Genomic DNA, 25,115 nt, shown 5'->3' with positions numbered 1-25,115 from the left:
ATTCAGGCTTGGGAAAATATCTTTAATCTTCTAAGAAGGTAATTATAATATCACAAATGAATTCTTTTTAGTACAAGGTCTCTGGCTTTTAACAGGCTTTCTATTACAAACCTGTCTTCATTCTTGGATTTTTCACATCTCCAGTGCTCTAACCTATTCAATCTATTCTGGTGTGTATCTCTTCTAGTTTGTACTGCTGGAATTGTCTATTTGCAAATGACTGAATAGTCTTTGGGTGAACAAAATCAAAGTTTCTCACGTACCAGATGACTACAATTAACACCAGACAACCGAGTAAACCAGCATCTCTCTCTGGACCAATTAAGAATTATTTATTGATATTTGGATAGTTTCAGTGGGGCTGAGAGATTGTAATTTCCTGCTCCAAATCTCCCAGAGCAAGAAGTAACCATACTTTCCCCAGAAACCAGAAACTGTATTATTGGCTATTCTGCATGTTTGGGAGAGAAAGTGCATCTGATTTTGATGATGAAGAGAAGAAGATCTAGACTGAATATAAAATGCCTTTCCCCAGGAAAAGAGAATCAGTTTGTTTCCATGAATTACTTTGATTTCAATTAATTGACACTTTTAAATAAAAAATCATTTAATCAGAAATCTTACACTAGCCTTGCTGACTTCCTTCATCAGCAGATATCTCAGCAGTTACACAGAATATGGATGCAAAAAACCCGCAGCCCTCAGATCGAAACTTTGATCTCCAAGCCTCATGAAGACAAAATGTGATACTCCCCAGTGGGAAAGAAGTCACTAGACACACCTCACTCAGGTTGCCTAATTCACGGTAGGCACTCCTCTACTCAAAATAACATGGTAGTGACACTAGCATAAGATCAAAAAACCCATGTCAATCAACAAATACATGCTGTTGAATTCTTTAGCGTATACCAGAAAGAAATTTCAACGTGAACTGCATCATACCAAAGCAGCAGATTTCTTTTGAATAGCAGACATACACCACCTAGAAAGAGAAGACCAGAGCCTGATGACTACTCATAGCAAATGCTACCTTACTCAGCAGCGAAGGTACAGTCAGTGAAAGCAAATGTGAAAGAATATAGCCCATAGATGATATTCAAAGGACATTATCTTTCCTATGCATTTCTAAAAACTGCACTGCCAGGACTGTCAGACATGAAGATATGTCACTAGATATTAGTTTTAAAAACCTACAAAATGTGGGACTGATTTAGCCTAAAGAGCACATCTGTTCATTGCACATAATTATGGCTGATGAAATTATCAGGAAATTTTGATTTCCAGTCTTACTACTACTACTACTACTACTACTACTACTACTACTACCAGAGTATTTTCTAAAGTGAAGTGGGCAGAGTGTTCCTGAGATGAGTTCAAGTTGGGCTGGCAGGAGAACCCACAATGTGGAATTTGCTCCTGCTGGAACTTGGTGTTGCTGGGATTTATAATGAGATGTGATGTGAGATGTGTCCCCTTGGTCGAGGATACACTTAATTACAGACCATAGCTGGGTTATTTAGAGTTCAAATTACACTGGAAAGGGGCTGTTTATATTGTTTATCATGAGCAGCAGATTTACTGTCTGTCTGTATTTAAACTATATAATATGTCTAAATACCAAGGTGACAGACACACAATGTATCATTACATAAATATATTGCATTAATTCAAATTAAAGGTTCAGCAGATCTTGTAACACACTAGATATGGATTTGTTTACAAAGGTTTGACAAAAGTGCCATATGATAGTTCATTACCAGTCTAATTAATGAAAAATAGATCCAGTAATATGCAACAGCCGCTGCTGTCACTTAATGCTCTGAAATGAGGTTTGCCAGCCATGAAGTTCAAGAGCCTGATTGCAGATAATGGACTTAAGCTTCCTGTTGGGAATTTGTTCATTCTGCAGCCTCAACAGAATTTGAACTTGTGACTTTTCCATCAGACTGTAGCTTGACTAGAGGTAAAATAGAAGCAGCTGTGGGGAAACTGCTAATGGACTAACTGAAACACTTGAAACCTTTTACTGGGCTGGACCACCAAGCAGCCTAGTTGCCCTAGAGAACTGTTATATGACTAGAAGTGGGCTCAAATTTAAGGTGAAAAAGTTCTGAAACAGGAGTTTCAACCCCCAAATTCATATCTAGGAGTTGCACAAAGCTTAGGCACTACAATTCACTGCTTCCAGCATTTGAAGGGAAGTGTGCTCTTGTGCTTTTCGCTTGCCCTTGCCAGGCTTCCTCACGCAGGAGTCCCAAAGCCTCCTACAGAGTCAGTGGAGAGAAAGAAGTTCCTCTGAAAGCCCAGTGGACTTCAGGCATGCAGGTGAAACTGGTAGGATCTTCATTCTTCTGACCCCAGCTTGTTATTTATTATTCCTCATTATTTTTATAACATGCCACCATGTGGGAGCTGCCCTCACAGACTGAGATTATATTGTGATGGTAAAACCTCTCATACGCACAGGACAGTGGCCAGAAGTTTAATTTTGTCAGGTCACATGCAACTGTCTTGGAGGCCCATTGCCAGGGAAAAGACAATGGGCTCTTGGTTTACTTCAGCGTCCCTGAATGGCTTGACAGGGAGTGGATGCCATAGTTTCTTCCTGATTAGCAGACATGTCCCCTTTTATTTCAGGGATCTTCAGGGAGCACAGTTCCTCCTAAGGCACAGGCAGACACGGAGTTCTTCCCAGGTGTCGGTGTCCCTGGGCCCTGGCAGGCAGCAGTCAGGAGATGTAGTGCCTGGATTGCTACTCTTCTGCGCAGCATAACGCATCAACACAGCTCTGCAGTGCTAACAGCCAACCTTCAGCCTAACATGCCTGGGAAATTTAGGATTTGCAGAAGTAAGTACCTCTTTTAAGTACATTAAGTACCTGGGATGGTATGTTGTATGCCCTTTGCATTACGTACACAAGCTCATATACAATCAGAGCAAATGAGGGATGGCAGGTAACTCCTGACGGAACAAAATACAAATGAAGGTTTAATACTACACTATTATTACCATCTTTACAGAAATAAACAAGGGTACAAAACTGTCAAATAATGTGATAGATATCATTACCAACCTGCTAGCACACAGCGATGCTTCATGAACTAATTTGTCAGGGTAGTGACATTTTAGGCATACTAATGTAAGCACAGAGCTTTCACCCTGAATAATTTTTTTCTGGTTATTAACGGAAAAAAATCAAGGCTGTCTGAATGTGACCCTTGAGGCAATCCTCAAATTTATTATTTCTAGCTCTTGGGCCATTCCCCTTATGTGATTTGTGTTTGATCACAAAAATAATCAGAGAACAGATCTGCTGGAGATGTATAGCAAATTTAATTAATAGTAAACAGACTAAGTCTTCTAAAGTATTATTGTTGCACTGTAACAATAAGCAGAAAGAATAACTGAATGGATGTATAAGTAAATAATCGAATGCATGAAAAGTAATAGGCCAAAACTGGCCATGTGCTTTTAAGGAGACCTTAGCAGTGAGTGCACTGAGTTCCCCCTGCAGCCATCTTTTCTCCAGGCTGAACAAGCCGAGGTCCCTCAGTCTCTCCCCACAGGGCAAATGCTCCAGCACTGACCATCTTGGTGGCCTTCACTGAACTCAATTGAGTTTATTCACATCTTTCACGTGTGGTGTTGGAGGGGAAAAATGGGGTGCAGTATCTTAGGTGCCGTCTAATGAGTGCCGAGAAAAGGGAGATAATCATGTGTCTTTATCTACTGATTGTGCTCTGGTTAGTACAGCCTTTGCAGCTAGAGCACGCTTTGCCACGACTGCAAAGCCAAGGTGTCAGGCAAACAGCTACTTTCTGTAGCACAAGCTGCAAGATAACTTGCTAAAGGTTCTTCCTCAAAAGATTAAACCTGGAGAGATGCTGAACATCAGAAACTCCCTTCGGCGATGCTAAAGTCATGGACAAAAATCAATTAGCAGAAGACAGACACAGAATAATTAATGGCCAGAAATTCAAGCTACTTGTTTAGTTTCCAGAAGCTCTGCTAGTAGCTGTACAGTGTTTTGCAGAACAAAGTTCCCTTTTCATTCAGTGCACCAGCATAGGAAGACGTCCAGAAGCAAATAGCTGTTGGCTACTAATTAATTCTGCTAGCAAGTGGTGGAGTTGCAAGGGGGACAGAAGATGCTTTCAAGACTAGAGATTGCCTATATGAATGTAGGTGCAACAAGAAGAGCAGGTGAACTACAGAGAAAGGAGAAAGAAACAATCCAGTAAACTCCAACGCTCACGGAGGCCCATGGCAGGAGACCTGGCTGGACTATTTCATAAACAGTAGGAGGGTAGCTATGAGCTGCTTAAAGGAAAGGGGGAAAAATCTACATCAGTCACCCCACGATAACTTGCAGAGTTTTGGACAAGGAAGAACATTTTCTGGGGATCAACACCTCAGACTGAAGTTAATCACTGGCAGAAAACTTGCCAGCTGAATGGAGACAGGAAAGGGAGGAGAAACAAAAGCTGAATTGCACAGATTGCTAGAGTTTCCACACACCACCATTTGGGAGAGCAGCAAACCACTCCAGGATGTCTAATGCTTCTAGTAAGTTCACATTCTTTAAAGATCTATGTGTTTCTAGTAAGTTCTAAATGGCTGAAGTAGGTTAGTTTTACTAAATTGTCAGTCTAGTGCTTTCTTATGATTGTGTGCTGACACAACCTGACTGCTGCAAAGTTTCAGGTGCACCACAAAATCTTGGAATAATGGTAAGTCTGGTTAAGGATGGCAGCCGTGTTTGTTGCTGCCAGGGGGAGCGAATGCCTGAATTTCTAGCTTTCCCTTGACGGGTGGCTGGTAAAGGCTGGGAAGATTTTTGAATATTCTTTCCACTTTCGGCTAGTCATGGGAATCTTGGGGCAAGATGGTGACCTGGTACTGGACAGGGTTACATTAGGTACCTCCCCTGCTTGCCTGCCACAAAACAAGCGCCAATTCCAATACCTGCCTTTCCACCTACTCACGTGCCTCGTGCTAAAGATCCTTTCTCCATTGTGGGGACTCCTTGGTGGGAGAAGGTGTGTATTTACCAGAGAATGAGGCAGAAGGCAAACCCTTGCTTTACACATTAGCCCTAACCAGCACACCGGTCTGCTGTGCCATGGGACACAGCATAACTCTTTTTTAGACCAGGGTGACACTTTGTTATTCACTGTTCACACTGAGACCCATGTGTAGGTCTCAGCGGACCCACGGGTAGACCCAGCTACAAGCACATGACTCTGTGTGCTATCTGCTGTCTATAGATGCACAGGAGAATGTGTTTCCTATCCCAGTTATCTATAAGTTAATTTAAGATACAGGCAGATGAAATTAAAGGCTGAAGAGGAGGAAGTTGAGAGAGAAGTTGGGACACCGATATCCTGAAGTTCCACAGATGTTCTGTGAAAAGCACTTCCTCCAAACCATTAGAAAAACCAAGAAATTATCAGATGATATTGTTAGCTATCCCTGATTTCTGCCTTTATTGGGAAACTGTTTTCCTGCGGATTCTTTTTCGAAGTAGGGTTTTGACTGGTTGTGGGCCTATTCACCATTCTCACGGACAATTTCTACAGCAAAGAAGGGGAGGAATAGTCTCTCAAAATAGTTGTAGAAGATGTATGATATATCCTATGCCAGTCATTGGCAGAGCAGAAACCTGGACGTCATGCAGTCAGCACCAATGTTGTCAGATGTTTCTAGGTAGGTTTTCAAACTTATTGCAGTGTATACATGTCTGACCACAGAGGTGACATAAGGAGAACACAACATATGCACATATGTGCATGGCATCTATGCATGTATATACAAAATGTGTAATATGTCCATTAAATGTATCCAGCTCCCATGATTTTCAGTGAGATCAGCTCTCAACCCCTCATTCTTCCAACATACGTGCCAGCTGTAGGAGAACATAAGAAATATGGACTGACTGGTATTTAGGGACTTTGTGATTTTATAACTAGAGAAGCCTTGGGCAAATGACAGTTGACACAGACCTATTCTGGATTTACACCTGATTACTGTAAATAGAGTCTGATTCCAGTAGTTTTCATTCAGAAGCAAAACAGAAGCGGGTGTTTTTATCTTAAAATAAACTAGAGCTGGGGCACTCACCTATCACACAAAATGGTTTCCTTGCAAAGCGCAGTCTTCCTTGCCATCCTCGGTATCGACAACAGCATCCAGCAGACCAGATACGAATAATAAATTCCAAACCAAAGACAACAATCATGACAAATTCCTAGAAAGGGCAAATAAGAAAAATGCCTGTTACAGATAAAGAGCACTGAAACATCAGGAAACTTAAGACCACCGTGTGTGTCTTGCAATCTACCCTGAGCATCTGATGATCCCAAGACAAACTTGGGGTCCTGCTCCCCAGGATGGTTACACATCTACCCACAGAACACAGACCTCGGAGCTTCCTAGTGAATAGTCCAAGTCTAACCTGAACAACATTAAATATCTGCTAAGATTGGCTACTAAATATGAGACACTGAAGCACTGAATCATACACAAATATATCAAAGCAAAATACTCAGTGACTTCGGATATTGAGGATCAGTCCACAGGTGATTTAGACAGCTAGTGAAGCATACATTATATATCCACATCCATAAAGTTAGTTCTCAGTCTGAAGGCTGAATATTTTGGTAGATACATTCTCATTGTGGCAATATGCAGGTGAAGTGATTGAGATGATGCAGAAGCATTTAGGAAATCAATTTGTTCCCAGAATCAGGTTAAGATACATGCAAGTGTAATTACATACAATGGGTATGTAATTGTTTCTAAGACAGTAAAATGAATGTTCACACTAGCCATAATGTTCCTTGGACAACTTGTGAATGAAAGCATTTAAAAATCTCGCCTTGCTTGTCTGGCTTCTTTTCACATTGGAACCTTTTTTAAGACTTTCCATTTTAATAGCATCAACCTGTATTTAAGCAATTTTTACTGGAAGAGATCTTTCAGTATAACAGTGAGGTCAACAGAGTTAGAGCAATAGTTTGGAGCTCCATACCTGACGGAAATCTGAATTCCTATAATCTGCAGAGATATAGTACTGGTATGGAACTGTAAACATAGATACTCCTCTGGAATACCACCATAACATTATAGGTTTTGAAATGATAAAATAAAAATTTGTGTGTTCACAAGAAGAAGGAGAAAAATACTTGAAGCAGCTTCTTAAACAGTTCATCAAGAAGAAGAGGATGAAAAGTTGTATTTTATTTGGCAGTTGAATGTATTTCCATGTCCAAGAGAAAGCTGTTCCTTGTCAGCCAATTAATGTGTTATTCCTGCAGGATGAGGACTAGTGTGGTACTGGCAAGAAAGCACTGCAAATGAATTAAATAGAAAAATATTTGCAAGGGAAGGGTTGATCCAATATTGACTTTTTCCCAATAAACAGTTTGCATGTTTTCAGACTGCGAGACCTTACAACTCTACAAGCTAATAAGGCTGTAAATATATATGTCAACTCAGGCATTAATTTACCTGAACCAACGTCACTATTAATATTGTGTCATGTAATGGTGCTTTACTAGCTTATCATTAGTGGCATTACACTGAAACATTGTGAATTTAATTTGCTTTTGCTGTCAGAGAACAATTTGAAAACAGTATTCCTTCCTAAAACATGTCAACTTGTATAACTCCATCACATTGAAAGAGTTATTAGAACCTTCTTCAGTGTCTTTGTTTCCAGTTTTGTAAATCCTATATTGAATGCCTAAATCACAAAAGCACAATGAGGTCCCTTTGGTAAAATGTGGCTAAAGAAAATGCCATATTTTTTGTTAGAAAGAACACATGAAAAAATGAGTGTGATGGTTAAGGTTTTCTTTTTATTCATTCTACTACAAGAAACTTCAACTTAATTCCATGAACAGAGCTATTGCACAACTTCAGAAAGGATTATGTGCAAAACTGAAAAAGTTCTCCATATACTAACAATAATTCTTAATATTTGGCTACCATGTGGTACATTTCCTTGTAGGAAACTCTGTGTAGGCCAAGAATAAAATGGACAAGAAGCCAACTGGAAAAAAAGGAAGATTATGTATTTTAGTTATTTAACTACCACTTTTATAGTGGTAGTTCAATCATGAGTTGTCAAATCTGGTTTACACATTGCTAGATGATGTCTCTGAATTTATGGGAGCTGATGGCAGGCCTCCAGGCCATTTGACATGAGATTCTCCTGATGAAGTCCCTTCTTTGGGGCAGGGGTAAGAGATACCGATGGAAAGGATGCCAGAGAAACATGAAACATTCTTTTCTTCCAATAAAACCTTTTCCTTGTTAAAATCTAATCACGTTTCATTTGACTAAGGTTTGTCATTTCCCTGGAAAACATACTGTGTGTACAGATGCATGAGAAACACCTCCTGCTTTCTAAGTACACTGAAATTGTCACAGGTGCCTTACAGGAGCTGGACACACACACAGGAGCATGTCCTCTCATACTCTAGACCCCAGCAGGGCCTCCGATGGAGAACTGGCAAGAACAGAAAGTACATAATGATTCTGGAAGGACTAGTCTGCAGCTCCAATTCAGCTAAATTAGTATCACAAAACTGCTGGTAGAAGTTGAAAAGAGGTAATTTTTTTTCGTAGTTTATTCTTCTGGTTCCTATTAGTGCTATGCAGTTTTGTATTCATCATCTGTACTACCATTAGCAATCACTATTCGCTACGCTTACTCACTTATCCAAAGACGAAAAAAGTCATTGTGTGCAGAAAGCGCATGTTTGGGAGTCCTTGTACTACATGGTGTACTCATGTCAGAGGCAGAAATCCTATTTGTCTCTCACACACAAATGCATATACGTGGACTACAAAGAGAAACTTTGTGGACATGTATCTATTTTGAGAGAGAAAAAGAGCAAAAGGATGTTTTCTCAAAAAAGAAAAATTTTTTGGAGGGTGGGGTATGGGTATAAGATTTTTCTTGGACAAATGTTGTGAAATATCTTTGTTCATTCCTTGAGAAAAACAGTTACTATTTCTAACAACTCTATGAATTTATGCACAGTGATATCCTCTCAAAATTAACTGAAAATTGTGCTGCTTAAGTAGATTTTAACAACAGCCACTGTAGTTATTGTAAGTGAACTCAGATACAGTAAATATGGCTCTGTGCACTGGAATGCTGAAAGAACTGCTGATTGGAAAAACACTATATATGATTTTCTTCCACACCTATCAAGTTTCTGGAGGTTTAAAAATACAGTATAAGCTTTAATAACAGAAAAGACATTGAACAAAGTGGAGATGAGGTTTCACACTTATTTTTGCACTTTCTGAAATAGCCATGTTTCAAAATGATCCTTATATCCTGGTGACTCCTGCATCCTCAACGAACAAATTTTTGAAGGGAATACATATCATTAAGAATAAAGTCTAAAGGAAAAGGATTTTCCTAGAAAATGTGAATGCATTTTAACAGAACTCTTCACACTATTTTGTACTTCATGTATTTTGGATTGTTCCAGGTTGAAACCAGAGAGAAACAAAGAATCCCACACCACTGTGAAAAAAGTAATGTTTTAGTAATCAGTGCACTCAGTCACAATGTAAAGTCCAATCTCTGTCAAGGTTAATGTAGGCCAGGGAATGACATTATTTTTTCCTATGGCAGCTGCACAGTCATGAGGTTCTTGGTTGTCTGTGGACAAAAGTTGGAACGACGCATCCCAAACAAGATCAGATTTTTTTTTTTTTTTTTTTTAGATTTCATTTGGAATGGCTTATTACAAAATTAAGCCTAAATCTAGGCTTTTAAATAACTTGATTTTAGTTCCTTAGCAATCGAAACAGAAAATCAGAACATAATTGGAAAGGCATGTGATGGAAAAAAATCATTAGGCCTCACGATTTGTAGGCTTGCTGTAGAAATTATGGATTATAAGTATCTCTGTCCTACGTATAATATGATAGAACCTCATTAATTTTGGATTACTTATGAGATATGAATAACAACATTTACATCAGAATGGGAAAATCCTGCTCTGTTGATAAATCTGGCCTCCTTCAAAATTCAGCAAAGCTATATTTGAACTGATGGGCAAGTTTAGCTTTACTGGAAGCTCAACCCCTCCCTTCCTAGGTCGAGCAGGGATGCCTTGGCCTTCGCCATTTCTTCCTTTTCCCCTATAGTGTCATCCTTTTCCAATCACAGCTGCATCTGGTCCTGCACCACAGTTACCAAATCTGTAACTTTTCTGGCTATTTAAGCTCACAGCATGCACAACCCACCCACCCACCCTACAGTAACTGACATGGCAGATGCATTGGTGGTCCGGACAGTGGAAAGTCTTCCTCCTAAAAGCATTGTTCATCCAGACTGATGAACTATTCATTCTGAAATGGTTCTGCATACACAGCTCCAGTTGTCACAGGGAACTATGCATATGCAGGAGAAGCGAGGCTGGAGCGCCAGTGTTCTCCTGAAGTTTTTTCCTTCTGTGTGTGCCATGGGAACAATGCAGGTCACACAGATGGCAGGAAAGGAATATAAGAGGTCATCCAGAGCAGGTTTCTATTAACAAAAGGCCCTGGAGGACTGTAATGAACAGGGTTGATAATTAATTAAATCAAGCATACTTAGTACAATCGAGCTATGATGAGCAATTTTTTTTTTCCTATCTAATTAGGGTACAAGTGATGATTGGTTGAAATTGCCTACATTAATATGCTTATCAGGTATTTGTCAATGATAAGGATCTCCCTAAGCATAACATTCTAACAGTAAAAAAGTGGTTTTATCATAGCTTTCTTGTTCATTAATGTAACTGCTTATTAAAACCGAAAATAATGTGATGCTGCTGAAATCAGGTGCTTTGGTTGTAGACTGTCATTTCTGGGAATCAGAGCTATTTTTGAGATGAGAAATGACCAAAACTGATCACTCTGTACTCTTCTTCTAGGATGCTCCTGGTTACTTTGCAACGCGTAAATGAGCTGAGGTTTGGATATAAGAAATCTGCCCACAAGACAATGGCTCTGCTGTGGTTTTAATTACATTTTTTGTATGGAAATAGATATTTCTTGTATGGAAATTATATTAAGTATTCTAAAGGCTAGTGAAGTAGGATAACACAGCTGCAGGCTGATGTAAGGAGCTGCCTGCCTTGAACTCAAAGAAGAACTGGGTCTACAAGTGACTTCATCAGAAGCCCAGGAAATGGGCTAGAATAAATCCAATTAATTCCCTGAAATAAGCGTTAATAAGGCCACAAGTGTTTCCCTGCTGAAGACAACATCTCTGCAGCATAGCTGCACTGCAGATGCTTATCTGGTGTAAATCAGCACAGCCTCACTACACTCCCAACAGCAGGAACAGGAGGAGTTATGTCATCTGATAGTGCTCAGGAAGGGTCCCTTCTTCCCTAAAAACCCATAGACAAGGACTTCCAGTGTTTTCAAATCAGTTGGAAAAGAGGGAGGATAAACATTTTCTAGTCCTTTAATTTAAAGCGGACTGGTTTAAGAATGTTATCAGCTGCTAAAATCTCTTTATGGTGACACATGAGTAGTTGACACTATTAAAACAGCGATGCTTTATTATTCATGGTCAAAGAGGATGAGATTGTTTTCTCATTTAATTAAAGCAAGAACGTAACACCTCAGCTTCTGCATTCCTCTCTCAAGCGAAAAAAACCCTCTACTGATTGAAAGTACTGAGCACCAGAGTTGGACTCTACACTTTAAACAGACACTATCAGGAGGCAAGGGGGAGCACAACACTAGTCCGTCTCAGAGAAACTTGAGGAAGGTTTGATGCAGAAGCTGGAAAAGTAATAGAGGTACTTCTGTTATACCAGCCAGTTTTCAGACTAAAGTGAGCAGATACAAATATGTGCATGCTTTATAATTTAAAATCATGGTATAATTTGAACACATTTGTATTATTCCTGGTTCAGGATCAGAAAGGGAGATCTTTGATCTAAACAGCTAACAAATACATCTTACACATGCATACGTACACTTAAGGAACTAATGTTTTAATTCTTTCCAACTGCAGTTTAGCAGTGGGAGAGGCAGCCATAAATCTGAAAACATAACCCTATTAGTGGCACATAAATAGCAATCAGAGACTTCAGTTCAGATCCCAGTACAATACACAATAAGCATGAAAAGAAATTTATGCACGCTTTTATCACTTATCAGTTTTATAATGAATGTGATACTTTGACAACACTTGCTTTTCCAAATTATGATTAAGATTTCCCACGTTGATTTTATGTTAATAGAGGATTATTGAGAAATCACTTCTGTGCCTTTTAATCTAATACACAGCTACAAGTCTATTGATATAATATTAAAATCCCAGTGATACGCTTAGATTTAATTAGCCACCTCTTATATAGGACTTCTGCTGCCCAACCCTCTTTTAGCTTTTTGTGTTTATTACTTGAAATGGCATCTATCAGTCATGTCTCTTTACTCACTTACAGCAGAAAAAAGCCCAGAATCTTTATGTCAAGTAAAACCTGTTTTGAATCAGTTAGTACAAGCACACACTAGAATTATGTAGCTGCTATTTAATTATATTTTTCTTCATCTCTTATAGAGTAAATACAAATATTTACCGTATTAGACCCAATACACAATTCCTAGCACTGAAACTGCACTAGCCTTCCTCAGCATCCACGAAGGACAGACCCACTTCTGCCTTCCCAGATCAGCAGACCCACTTCACACCACCACCATGGACCAGTCGCTGAGGATCTGCTGGTGCCACAGGAACGAGTGCCACAGAGGTGCACGGGACAGCCAAGCTCCTGGCCGCTGGCCATCATGGTTGCTGTGATTGCCATGTCAGCGCACATGCGGGAAAGCACATCCCAAAACTCCTTTTGGCTTTTGGTGGACATGGTTCTTCTAGGAAGACCCTGACGATCACTGAAAACACTTTTTCAAACACTGAAAAAGTCTATCCTGCTTTTCCCCAGATACAGGATCACCCTTAAAGATGGTGTTTGCCAGCCATTTGCACTCACTGCTTTGTGCCGTGTCATTTATTTATGTCGGGTACAACTACGCTTCTGAGAGAATTCCCGAAAGCAGAAGATAGCCATAAAACTCATACTATAGAAAAATTTTCTACTTTCCAAACATTTATATCCTGCTTTGAGTTTGTTCACATTTTCTTTCTCAGTAGTGAGATATCAGCATTAAATGGTCTCATTTTGGTTTTAAAATTATCCACATATTGAAAACGATGAAGCTCTGCACAGCTGTACCCAGGCCTTTGCCTCTCCTTTGTGATTTCTTCATGCATTTTTTTCTGCTATAGTCACATTTTTGATGTCACGTTACAGGCAGACAGTCAAGCACATGTCTCTAGCAACACAGCTCCCAAATCTTCCTTTTGAAATCTTTGTGAAGAATTTGCTATCTTTTGCTGTGTCCAACAGAAATGCAGAATGGGAGTCAGAGCCAGTACAGGCTCCGAGCCCTTTCATGCTCTGGTATCCATGTTGATTTTGTATTGATGGGAGGGGTTTGGTCTTAGCATGTTTGGCAGTTTTAAATCCTAGAGACTCTGCAAATGATATTTGCTGTGTTCTTTTTAAAATGATTTCTTCTGGCAGTTTCCCAGTTTGCAAAGCTCATTAACAGAGCTTCCCTAGGAGTACATCAATGCATGTTTTGACCACCAGGAAACCTATGGGCATCTGGGGTGATATTCACTGAAATGTTTCCAGTAAAACATTTTCAGAAAGCGATTTTAAGAAAGTGTGTTCTGACAACTGGCAACTTTTAGCAAACCGGACTTGGGAGGCACTGTACCCAATCTTATGCTTTTTGTTAAACATTTATATTCCTTATAAGTTTCCTTAGGTTCAGTAAAACATTGACATTGTCCCCTCTTTTCAGTCCAATAACTAGACTTTGAAAGCCAGTATACCAAGGCTCATGTTTTACAAATTCTGCCATTTGCTGAGTGTTTTGCAGTTTTTCCTATTATCTTTTTTCAACGCTTATGGAATTTTGGTCTCTTGGAAAAAGAAAAGAACACCCCCTTCCACATCCTCTCAAAAACATACATATATCTTTGTGAGACATTAATTTCCTGTGATCATATCTTCATATGGTACAATCAGCCAATTCCTGTCTGGTTCAGCTTTGATACCAAAGTTATTATCCTGTTCATGGCATACACCCTTTCCTTAGGCACTCCATGGAAGTCTACAAGTCTAAAATGGCCAGTACTTATTTTGGTAATTCATCTTCGTAGCTCACCCACAGTTCATGGTCCTCAAGACTGGACTTGGTTTGAGTGTGTCTGTCTATCTACCGTCACCTACACATTAAATTCTCTTTGGACTTTTGTGTTATAGGTATGTCTGCTGTGGATCCTTACAGAAATTTTTAACATTTGCCTATATTTTGATACTTGCTTGACTTCACAGTTTTTACATTGAATCTTGTGAAGAGATTTCTCCTGTCATTTGAGGAGGGTTCACATTTTGGCTGTAGCAATCCTTGTCTTCACATGTTCTGTCACATCCGTGCAAAGTGACTGACTGGAATGCGGTTTCTGTGTGTTACTCAGATGGTGGGTGTTCCCTAGGTTTCCAAACAGCTTTCACATCAATGATATTCTGCCTTTTTCAGCATTCTTTTCCTTTTGACATTTAGTGTTTTGTAGACCTTTTTCCTTACGTATTATTTATAACCATGTACTTTGGCTTTCCTCTGGAGACTTATTCTGAATTTCCATTTGGCAAATCCGTATTTCCCTAACAAGGGTCAGGTCTGGATTTCTGATAGAGTTTGATATTTACCCGTTTTTACTGTTGCAGTCTAAACTGTTTGTTGCCTATTTTAAGGAGGTAGCTTTTGCTCTCCATGTAACAAGTTTAGATTCTTGTCAAACTCTGTCAAAAAGCCCATGAAATTCAATACTGCAGAGTTTAGCATAAACTATTACAAATCTACATCTATAGAAACTGTTACACTTACAACTTCAAAGTAGATTCCCATGGCACCTTGTTATCACTTAAACTGATAAAACCAGGAGGAAGACATGACCTAGAAGAGCAGTTGTGCAAGGAGTGCTGCTCATTTGTTCTTAAAGGAGGTCAAGGACAGCTGGTTCGGTCCTTTAGCACAATGTATAGATTAGCCTAAAAGGAGATATGCTTTGCCCTCCTCAAAGAATTATACCTCTATTAATCTGAATCCTGACATCCCACCACTAACATCTAATCCTCCCCATTTTACACTCCCAATCTCAAAATCCTCCTAGAGATACTGTTTTATCCTAGATAAAGAGGCCCCTTAAATGGCTGGCTAAAAGTCTCTTTTCTGAATAAGATGGACAGTCCTTTCCATCTTAAGAACACATTTTCCACCTTTGAATGCTAGTCCTCCCTGTGTTGGGAAACAAAGGGAATCAGAAACCGATTGTTCGCAGTACTAGTATCTTCTTGCCTGACTATTTGCATATAACCATATAATGCCATGGACCATTATATACAATGGACCATGGACAAGATAAGCTAAATAACAGCTTATCGAATCATAGAATTATTTAGGTTAGAAAAGATCTTTAAGGTCATCAAGACCAAGTGTTAACCCAGGACTGCCAAGTCCATCACTAAACCATGTCCCTACGCCTTGCATCTACACATTTTTAAAACGCTTCCAGGGATGATTCCACCACGTACTAACGCTTGAAATTACGTATATAGGAAGAGATAACAAGAATACAAAAGAGTATAATGTATCTATTTAGAAAATCAACACTGGCCTTCTTACTACAGGTTAGTCATTTTAATGTTAAAATTGTACCAGGTCGTGAGTTGCATTACATTTAATACTGCTTGTGGGTTTGCTATGTCCATCCATCTTTCTCCACTGCATAGTACCACCCATTTCTCTATACATGCCCTGTTCATTCAGAGGGAATGGAAAATGTGATGGATTGTATTTCAACCAGCAGCCATTGACTTGCAGCAACTCCAGTGATTTTAATACTGTACAGTAAATGCAGATTTCTTATTGGAGTGTAACTGGTTGGTAGTTCTGCCTACCTGGGAAATGCTCTGGCAGCGACTCTGAAAGTCTCTCTTGCCTTCACTGCATTTTCTGTTGGATGCTGTAGCACTTGAGGTAACCATTCATAGTTATCCTACCTTCTTTAAGTGATTCAGTTATGAGATTTTTCTATGCCCCAACTGCAATCACATATAATAATACTGTTTTAGTCATCTTTAGTAATCAAATGCATTTAAGCTTTCCCAGCAGAACTATAATATATTGCATTTTTAAATACAAGAGAATATTCTATTCAATGTGTGATTTCTCATTCTTCTCTTTATAAAGGTTATTTCTGCTTAATACAGAATAAAAGAAAAGAAAGGACAAAACATTACTGACAACGTAATCAAGCCCAGAATCGTATCAATAACAGGCTTATGCCAGTATTGAGATGTCTTTATTCTCTGATGTTTTTGAAGTGTATCATCCTCAGCACTGTTGACAATATATTGATACCTTTACAGTTTCATGTGCGGTCCAATGTTCCTTTGTTAGGAAATAATTTTTTTTGTTATATTTATCTCTCTCCATAGCTACAGTGTGTGCTTATTTGATTTAGAGCTTTGCCGGTTGGTTGGGAGTGCCAACACTGCCTTCTGACGGAAGAAATACAGCTCTGGGGACATTTACTGGTATGTTTTTAAATAACTTCACCTTTTCTTTTACAATTTTGCTTTCTGTCAGACTTCCTCCTAATAACTTTTAGTTTCAGAGAAGTGCAGCCAGCACTTACATGTCCAGTAGGACATCTGCTCTGTTTGCACAAATATTCTCAAGCAGTTGTGATGAGATCTAGTCCAAATTTTTCTAATAACAGTCAGCTCTGATTTGGGAAAATCAGTAAACGTAATAGGAAAGTAACAATTTAATCAGCAAAGACATGAAATTATAAGGTAAGAATATCTTCTTTCAGAGCTAACAGGTAGTTTATTATGGCATGGTTGAAATGTTATCACCTTATTATAATATTAGTGTATATGAATGCAAAAAAAGACGGAAAACATGAAATCTTTGACCTTATCAACATTACATTTTTCTCTTTTTTTCTGCCTTTGATATCAGTGCTGTATATCTAACGTAATTTTTCAGAGATTTCTATGCAGAAATTTTGAAATTTCAAAGCCATGCTTTGATTTGGGATGAAAAAAAACATTGAAAATGAGTATTTCCTGAGAAATACTGTTTCTGAGTTTTGACAAGCTCTAGCAAACTTGAAAATCACTGACTTTTTAGCTCAGGTATCAGTTAATCTGTTTCTCTTGGGAGAAGACTCAACAAAATGGCACTAACATGTGGCCTATACTCTACCCTTATTAGAAATCTATCTATAATTGAAATCTCTCAAGATCATTCAGTTTTTCCTTTCATGCCTTGTTAGCTGGTCCTCCAGAGCCATCCAAGTAGTCCTCTGCTCCAGGTCTGGTGTTTTTTTATCAAAGCATCACAAGAGAATTCAATTTCTGGGACAATAAATCTAACATGAGAATTGCTACTTTTTTGAATTGAGCACTATACATCTCCTTTTTTAAATCCATTCTGCCCAGCTTTAAAATTTTGTAACATATTTGTATCATTACATAGCTGTGGATGGATGCACTCTCCTAGAACAGAGACAAATTGAATATGCGCTTGCCTGCTATGGGACAGCTATACCCCATGCTTTTTAACCAATGTTCATACTCTAAGTTTCTTTTCTGAGAAAATGCTAGAAGAGAGAAATATTAGGAAGATCTTAATTGCTAGAAACACTTGATACAGGCTCCTTTTGGATTCATGTAAGTGACCACAGTACATGTGGAAGCCAGCCTCATCTACTGCATGCTGTCTGCTTTTATGTCTTTGGGAGTTATTTCTACCTGAAGAATGCATTCCTAGAGTACATTTTCAGAGGCCCTTATCCTGCACAACTGGGTAGAGCTTTCTACCCAGCCCTTTTCAGAGAAAAACACAAAACAGATTTGACAAAACCAGTCCTGCAGAAATCCATGAGTTTTGCCATCTCTCCAGCTTGATTAAAAATGAAAATTATGAAAAAAATGGAACGCTATCACTTCAAATAAAAATTACATTTCTTTCCTACAGCCTCAATTTAACTTTTAAGCCAGAATTTCTAAAATGCTCAAATACACAAACAATATTTTATGCCAGGTCAAATGAAGCATTTAATCTGATCCAAGACTTTTTTTGGACTTCTCAATTTGCCAGATCTTTGTGGCCCAACTAAAATGATTTTATTTATTTTCTTGAATTGACAGCAAACAAACAGAAGTGAACATTCACATAGCTTTAGTTGAAAATGATCTTAAAACAGAGAGTTTGGTCATGAGAGTGAACGACCTCCAGTTCCAGATATATTCCTTCTTGGCTATCTTCCCCAAAAGATTTGATTTTGCTTTCCCAGCCCAAGTTTTACTTCCCTTGTGTTTACTATTTGATAAAGTGCCAGCAAACGTACTTGTAAGAGATCAGCAATACACCAAAGATTATTTTCTTGCTGTGTTAGTTGGATTCTTAAGCTGCTTGTGGTTTTTTTGATGTCGAAGTAGATTTTATTCTACTGTCTGTCTGGGATATATCACTGCTACAACTCGAGTGCCAGAAGTTGTATGCACAGACGAGGCTGAAGTATAATTATCACTGTAGGTATAAGGAGTTTTATCTGATGCTCTCGCACTGATTAGGCTTATTATTTGTGGGCACAAATCTAACCAAATTAATTACTGAGGTAACAATCCAACATTACTCTATGCAACACGCACTTAACTTATCTGCAGAACTTTCATTTTAAGGGTAAAATTCACATATTAAACACATTTGCCTTGACAGGCTCCCTGATAAGTAGAAGATACCTAGAGGCACAGCAGTACTTGTGCAGATGCCAGAACTGAAGCCCTGGCAGGGTACGGCGCAGTGAAGCGGGGCAGGTTTGTGTCGGCTCCGGGAGCGGAGCTGAGGCGTTTCTGCAGTCGACAAGTCCATTAATCTCTGCTGAGGCTCAGAAGCCCTCAGCTCATGCTGCTTTCCCAAACAATGGTTTACTTCGAGCTGTTGTAGGTTTCTGACAGAGTATTTAGGATGCGGTGATTGGAAGATAGGTTTTCTATTCCCTTGTAAGGCGAGGCTGAGGGAGATAAATGGAACTGACTGTAGAACAATAATCTTCACTCCTCCGGCCTTTAGGAGGAGGAGGGACAGGTTTGCTCACCTCATCTACACTTCCCTCTTTAACCTCCCTGTCTAATTGTGAAAAGCTGCAGTATGTCAAAAGCCACAGGTGCCAGTGCAGGCAGCAGCTCAGGTATTATGTTGAAGGAACACTACCTTAGCTTTTTAGCCAATTAACATGGCTGTAGGAGGGGACCATCTGGAACAAATCTGCAAAACAAACCATTCACAGAAACCCAGCAGGCAGCTTTACAGATTGTTTTATGGTCCCTCATTAGAAAATAAACATGTATCTTCCAGCTCATACACAAAGCAAAACAGTATTAAACCAGATCTCTGATAGTTAATACAACCATCTCTATTAAATGACACATTTGTAAGAGTTGTATGAATCACTGCAAGGAAAAAGTTGCGAAAACTCTAGTGACTGCAGTTACGTGTTGGCACAGCCAAAAATCCTGCTCCTGAGTTGATGTAGAAATGTATTTTTCTCTTGGTTTGTGGTTGCAAAAGCCTGCTTTGATAACATCGCTAATATCAGCTAATGATTCAGTATGCAGAGAAGGAGCAAATCATGCATCAGCAAACTGGAATAAACCAGTCAGCTTTAGCCTGCTTCTGGAACTTCGTACTTTGCTGTGTTTATATTTTTCTCCATTAGATACTCACAGCAGGAGCCGTAAAATTCGTCATCACTCGATTTATTCCTGCCAAGGGTTTGCTGAGCACACTAGGCTATAGCATAGAAATGTTGGACCAGGCTAGTATTGATATTTCAAGGATTAACCATCCACCCTCTTCCTCCTTAAGGCCATTTCTGTGTTCAGAGGATGTCATGGGTTGTACATTCAGAACTGTTAAGAGGGACAAAGTCCGTCTCTGAAGCTGCAGCAGCAGCAAATGCTGCAGTTTCCCACAGCAGACCCTGAGCAGCTCCGCTCTGCTGATGGTCACCCCTACAAGGACTGGTGTATGAGCTAGTGGAGCTCGCCACATCTCTGCCTGCCGGTGGGAGCAAACCCAGGACTTTGCACAGCTCCTCCACATTCAGGGTCCTGGGAGAGCCATGGCAAAGCACAGGGAATGTGTTTATCACTCAGCTGAGGAATCAGCGGCTGTAAGCATACCAACACAATCAACAAATATGTGGCTCATGGGAAATGCATATTTTATGTCAGAACAAATGTGACTTCTACAACCAATTTGCATAAGTATACAGGGAAACAGATTACTTGTCACAAAAGCACCTGCTATTAGAAACAGGGTATTTTCAGACTAATCACATTTTCCTGTTTTCTGTACTAGAAAATCTTAGCAATTAGTGTAGTAATTGCAATAACGTAACTTGTTGAAGAACATTCAATCAAACTTCCATTTGCAAAGTATTGTTCAGATATGTACATAATGGGACTGGGTATGAGTGTAGGATTAAATCTGATCACTTTTAGCTGGTTTAATGCCACCTGATCTTTTCTCCAGAAAAAGAAAAAGTGCTAATATGGCTAGGAAGCAAAATACCACATTTAGCATGGCTCTCCCTAATTAGTCCTGCCAAGAAACCATTGGATGGAGCAGAACAGCACACATCTGCACCTAGCCTGCTCTGGACATTTAGTTCAGGTATCTTGATGCAGTGGCACATCATGCTGTAGAGACACATACAGCATAATTACGCTTATCAGCCTGCTTACACCATAATTAATTAGGGAGATGTTCTGAAGACCAGAGCTTTTGGATATGTACAGTGATGACAATTAAAATGTTGGCATTTGCCGACAGTTACTTCACCCTCGGCACTACCTAACGAGCCACAGTCTGCTGTATACATGGAACTGAAATAACCATGGTAACTCTGGGTATAAAGTGACATTTTAATGATCACTACTGCCTATCCTCAGGCCATCGCTTGCAGAACTAAATGGCCCATCAAGAAGCATATGAATAAAGTGGCATCCATACAAAGCATGAAAAATGTTAAGCACTTTTAGGGAATAAAGCCATTTATATCTACCTCAGAAGATGAAAAGGAGAAACAAACACAATACAAAAGCCTGTATTATGAATAAATAATGAAATTACCACATCTTACTGCAGCAACTGCCACTGAAATATCAGTATATACCAACAGTGAGCACAAATTGGTATCTACGATACCAAAATTATTTCCTATTTTAAGTGCCTCTTACTACATACTGACTTCATAAATGGCAGCAGCAGTATCAAAGGTCTTTCATGCTCCATCACTGCCAAACTGCAGTAGAAAACCTTTTTGTTACAAACCACAGCAATTCTTAAGCAAAGAAGGGGATGCAATACAGTACTTCGTTAACACTGTCATACAATCTAACCTGTTTTCAAAGAAAAAAGATGGTGGAATCCTTTTATTATTTTTGTATCATTCTGATGAAAAGTCTGGTTTCTTAGAGCATTCAGGAATTAGACTATTTTCTGCTTGGCGAGGAAGAGGATTTGAGTGTATATAAAAGCATTTGTAAAACTGTCTTGAATTTACAAGTTTCACTTACCAAAATGAAGAGACAACCAGAGGCAAGTTTTGTGTGTTCAGGTATAGTAGAAAACACGGACAAAATCAAGCAACCAAACACAAGGAGAAAACTGAAAAAGAAAGAATATTAATAATCGTTAATATTTTTCAGAACCCTGACCCAGTATCTATATTGATCCTACTGCACCAATGTTAACAGAAAGCTATCAATGAACAGTCTTCGTTAATAGAAGGGAATTCAATCACTACTTAATTTAGTTCACTAAAGACATTAGAATAGCCTGTTACTAAATCCATGTGCTTCTGAGCAGCACTGGTAGAATTACTGGAAACAAACACAAGAAACAAGATTTTCTTTGAGAAATGACCCAATATACACAGGCATCACTTGTGATATCACAATCCTGCAGCTTTATGCAGTCCAGATACCCTTAAGGCTTTAAAGAATGATCATCAACAGGAAAGTCCTCTCCCCAGTCTGAAAAATCATTTCTTCTATGACTGGCCATAAGTATCTGCTGTATAAGCTTATGACGGAGCTAAGATACATATTGCACCTAACTGCCCATCTAAAACAACTTCCTTCTAAGCAACAGGATTCATGTACAAACGACCCAAAACTGAGAGGTAGCTGTTGAGTTCTGGCATCAGTGCTCTAACTGAACAGGCTGCATTCTGGGAACAAACAGTATCATACAAACCACTGACGAAGTTAAAACAAAGGAGCGAAGTAAGAATGTCTTACACAAGTTGTGCAATTACAATTGGGAAAACATGACGGCAATTTTGAGCTTCCATGAGCTTGCATGTTTTGTGGTACTGCTGAATATACGCAGGCAAAGCAAAGCACCATCATGTTGCTAAATCTCTTTGCGACCAAGATGCAAACACCTGGTATCCCTGTATAAACTCTTGCATATCCGATGCCTGATCCTGACAGCATACAGCACATGTGGTGTTTGCAGACATAAGTCTGCAGAGCCGGTATTGCTCTGAGGCCCATCCGGTGGATGATAGCAAACATCCTTTCCTATTGTACTGCTTCACCAATAATAATACCACTGTGCTGGTGAAACCATCTAGGAAATGGATCAAAAAGAAGTGAATTTCACCCACCATACCATTAACTGACTAAGCAGCAGCCAGGCAGCACACTGAATGCGTGCAAGGTGGTGTATGTTCTACATTTTAAAATCTTGCACTACATTTTGCAAGTAGTAATAAATGATTCGATCAATGCTTTTCTGATTTCTGACTTAAAACACTGTCGTTGTTTAACCCCAGCTGGTAATTAACTACTGTGCAGCCACTCGCTCACTCCCCCCTAACCCAGAGAGATGGGGAGAAGAATCAGAAAGGAATGTGAAACTTGAGGCTTGAGATAAGAACAATTTAATAATTGAAATAAAATAAAAAAGAGCAATAATAATAATAACAGTTATAATGAAAAGGAGGGAGGGGGGAGAGGAATGAAATCCACAGGGAAGGGAGGAAAGAAAACTAGTGACGCACAATGCAACAGCTCGCCGCCTGCTGAGCGATGCCCAGCCAGTCCCGAGCAACGGCCAACACCCCACCCCCACCCCCTGGTTTATATACTGAACATGACAACCCATGGTATGGAATACCTCTTTGACTAGTTCAGCTCAGCTGTCCTCGCTGTGTCCCCTCCCAATTTCCCGTGCCCCTCCAGTCTTTTTGCTGGCAAGGCCTGAGAAACTAAAAAGTCCTTGACTTAGTATAAACATTACCTAGCAACAACTAAAAACATCAGTGTGTTATCAACATTGTTCCCACACCGAATCCAAAACACAGCACTGTACCAGCTATTAAGAAGAAAATTAACTCTATCCCAGCTGAAACCAGGACATCAGTCTCGTGCTGGGCAATGAATCAAGCAATAAAGGCCAGGCCTTTGGCTTTTGTCTGAAATGCTGGCATCTTGTTAGCAGATGCTCTAACCTAACGTGAACAGGTATTGTAACTAATGCAAGTATATATCTGCAAAAAAGTGCAAAAGGGACTCAGATCTCTTCCGGGGACAAAGGCAAAAAGCATATAAATTAATGATCTATATAGAGGGTGCATATGTTCTTCAATATGATTTTTCCTTTACCTTATACAATAACTCTGAAGACACAGAAAACAGCTTTTCAGAAAAGTACTGCGGAGTGTGTCTGTGGGTGTTTCTGGTGGCCAAGTTGAACATCCCTCAGCAGTGTGCTCTAGTACACTAGTATGCTAAGCTCTACTAGCAAGAATGTATCCAGAAGGTTGAGGGAAGTGATTATTTCCAACTGTTTGGCATCTGAAAGACCACATCTGAAGTGACATGCCCAGTTTGAGGCTCCCCATCATGGGAGAGAGATGGACAAACTGAAGCAAGCCCAGTGGAGGGCCACCAAGGTGGTGGGGCTGCACCTCCTGATGTACAGGAAGGGCTGAGCAGAGCTGGGTTTGTCCTGCCTGGAAAAAGGAGGCTGAGGCCTCCGACTGCTGTCCTCAGCTATCTAATTCTGGTTATAAAGAAGGAGGAGAGGACACAATTTGCTGGAAGGAAGATTATGAATACCTATAAGGAAAAAAAGTCAGAATGAAGGTGGTTCAGCACCAGAACAATTTACCCAGTGAGGCTGTGTGTATTGGGTTTGTGTGGCAAGGTTTTGGTAGTGGGGGAGCTACAGGGGTGGCTCCTGTGAGAAGCTGCCAGAAGCTTCCCCCGTGTCCAATGGAGCCAATGCCAGCTGGCCCCAGGACAGACCCACCACTGGCCAAGGCCAAGCCCATCAGTGGCAGTGGCAGCACCTCTGGGATAGCATATTTAAGAAGGGGGAAAAAAACCACCTGCACAACTGCAGTGGGAAAGAGGAGTGAGAACACGTGAGAGCAGCAGCTCTGCAGACCTCAAAGTCAGTGCAGAAGGAGGGGGAGCAGCTGCTCCAGGTGCAGGAGCAGAGATTCCCCTGCAGCCCGTGGTGCAGCCCATGGTGGAGCAGGCTGTACCCTGCAGCCCGTGGAGGTTAACGGTGGAGCAGGTAGTCACCTGCAGCCCGTGGGGACCCCATGCCAGAGCAGGTGGATGTGCCTGAAGGAGGCTGTGACCCTGTGGGCAGCTCACACTGGAGCAGGGTCCTGGCAGGACCTGTGGCCCCTGCAGAGAGGAGCCCAGGCTGGAGCAGGTTTGCTGGCAGGGCTTGTGACCCTGTGGGAGGGAGCCCAGGCTGGAGCAGTTCGTGAAGAGCTGCAGCCCATGGGAAGGACTCACACTGGAGCGGTTCATGGAGGACTGTCTCCCATGGGAGGGACCCCAGGCTGGAGCCGGGCAGAGTGTGAGGACCCTGCCCCTGAGGGGGAAGGGGTGGCAGAGACAGCGTGT

The 25,115-nt window shown here is 40.2% G+C and overlaps 1 protein-coding gene across 1 annotated transcript in view; it reads right to left on the bottom strand.

The window, feature by feature from the left end:
• The window catches only part of KCNQ5 (potassium voltage-gated channel subfamily Q member 5), a 122,942-nt gene that overhangs the window by 66,403 nt on the left and 31,424 nt on the right, over positions 1-25,115 (bottom strand). Inside the window, exons 3-4 of the mRNA XM_037392966.1 lie at positions 21,759-21,849; positions 6,121-6,247 (exon numbers count right to left, since the gene is read on the bottom strand). Of these exons, the coding sequence (XP_037248863.1) occupies positions 6,121-6,247; positions 21,759-21,849 (218 nt within the window). The remainder of the gene's footprint in view (positions 1-6,120; positions 6,248-21,758; positions 21,850-25,115) is intronic.

The sequence above is a fragment of the Falco rusticolus genome, chromosome 6 (assembly GCF_015220075.1).
Source record: "Falco rusticolus isolate bFalRus1 chromosome 6, bFalRus1.pri, whole genome shotgun sequence".
Taxonomy (NCBI): domain Eukaryota; kingdom Metazoa; phylum Chordata; class Aves; order Falconiformes; family Falconidae; genus Falco; species Falco rusticolus.
This window is presented reverse-complemented; position numbering and strand designations above follow the sequence as displayed.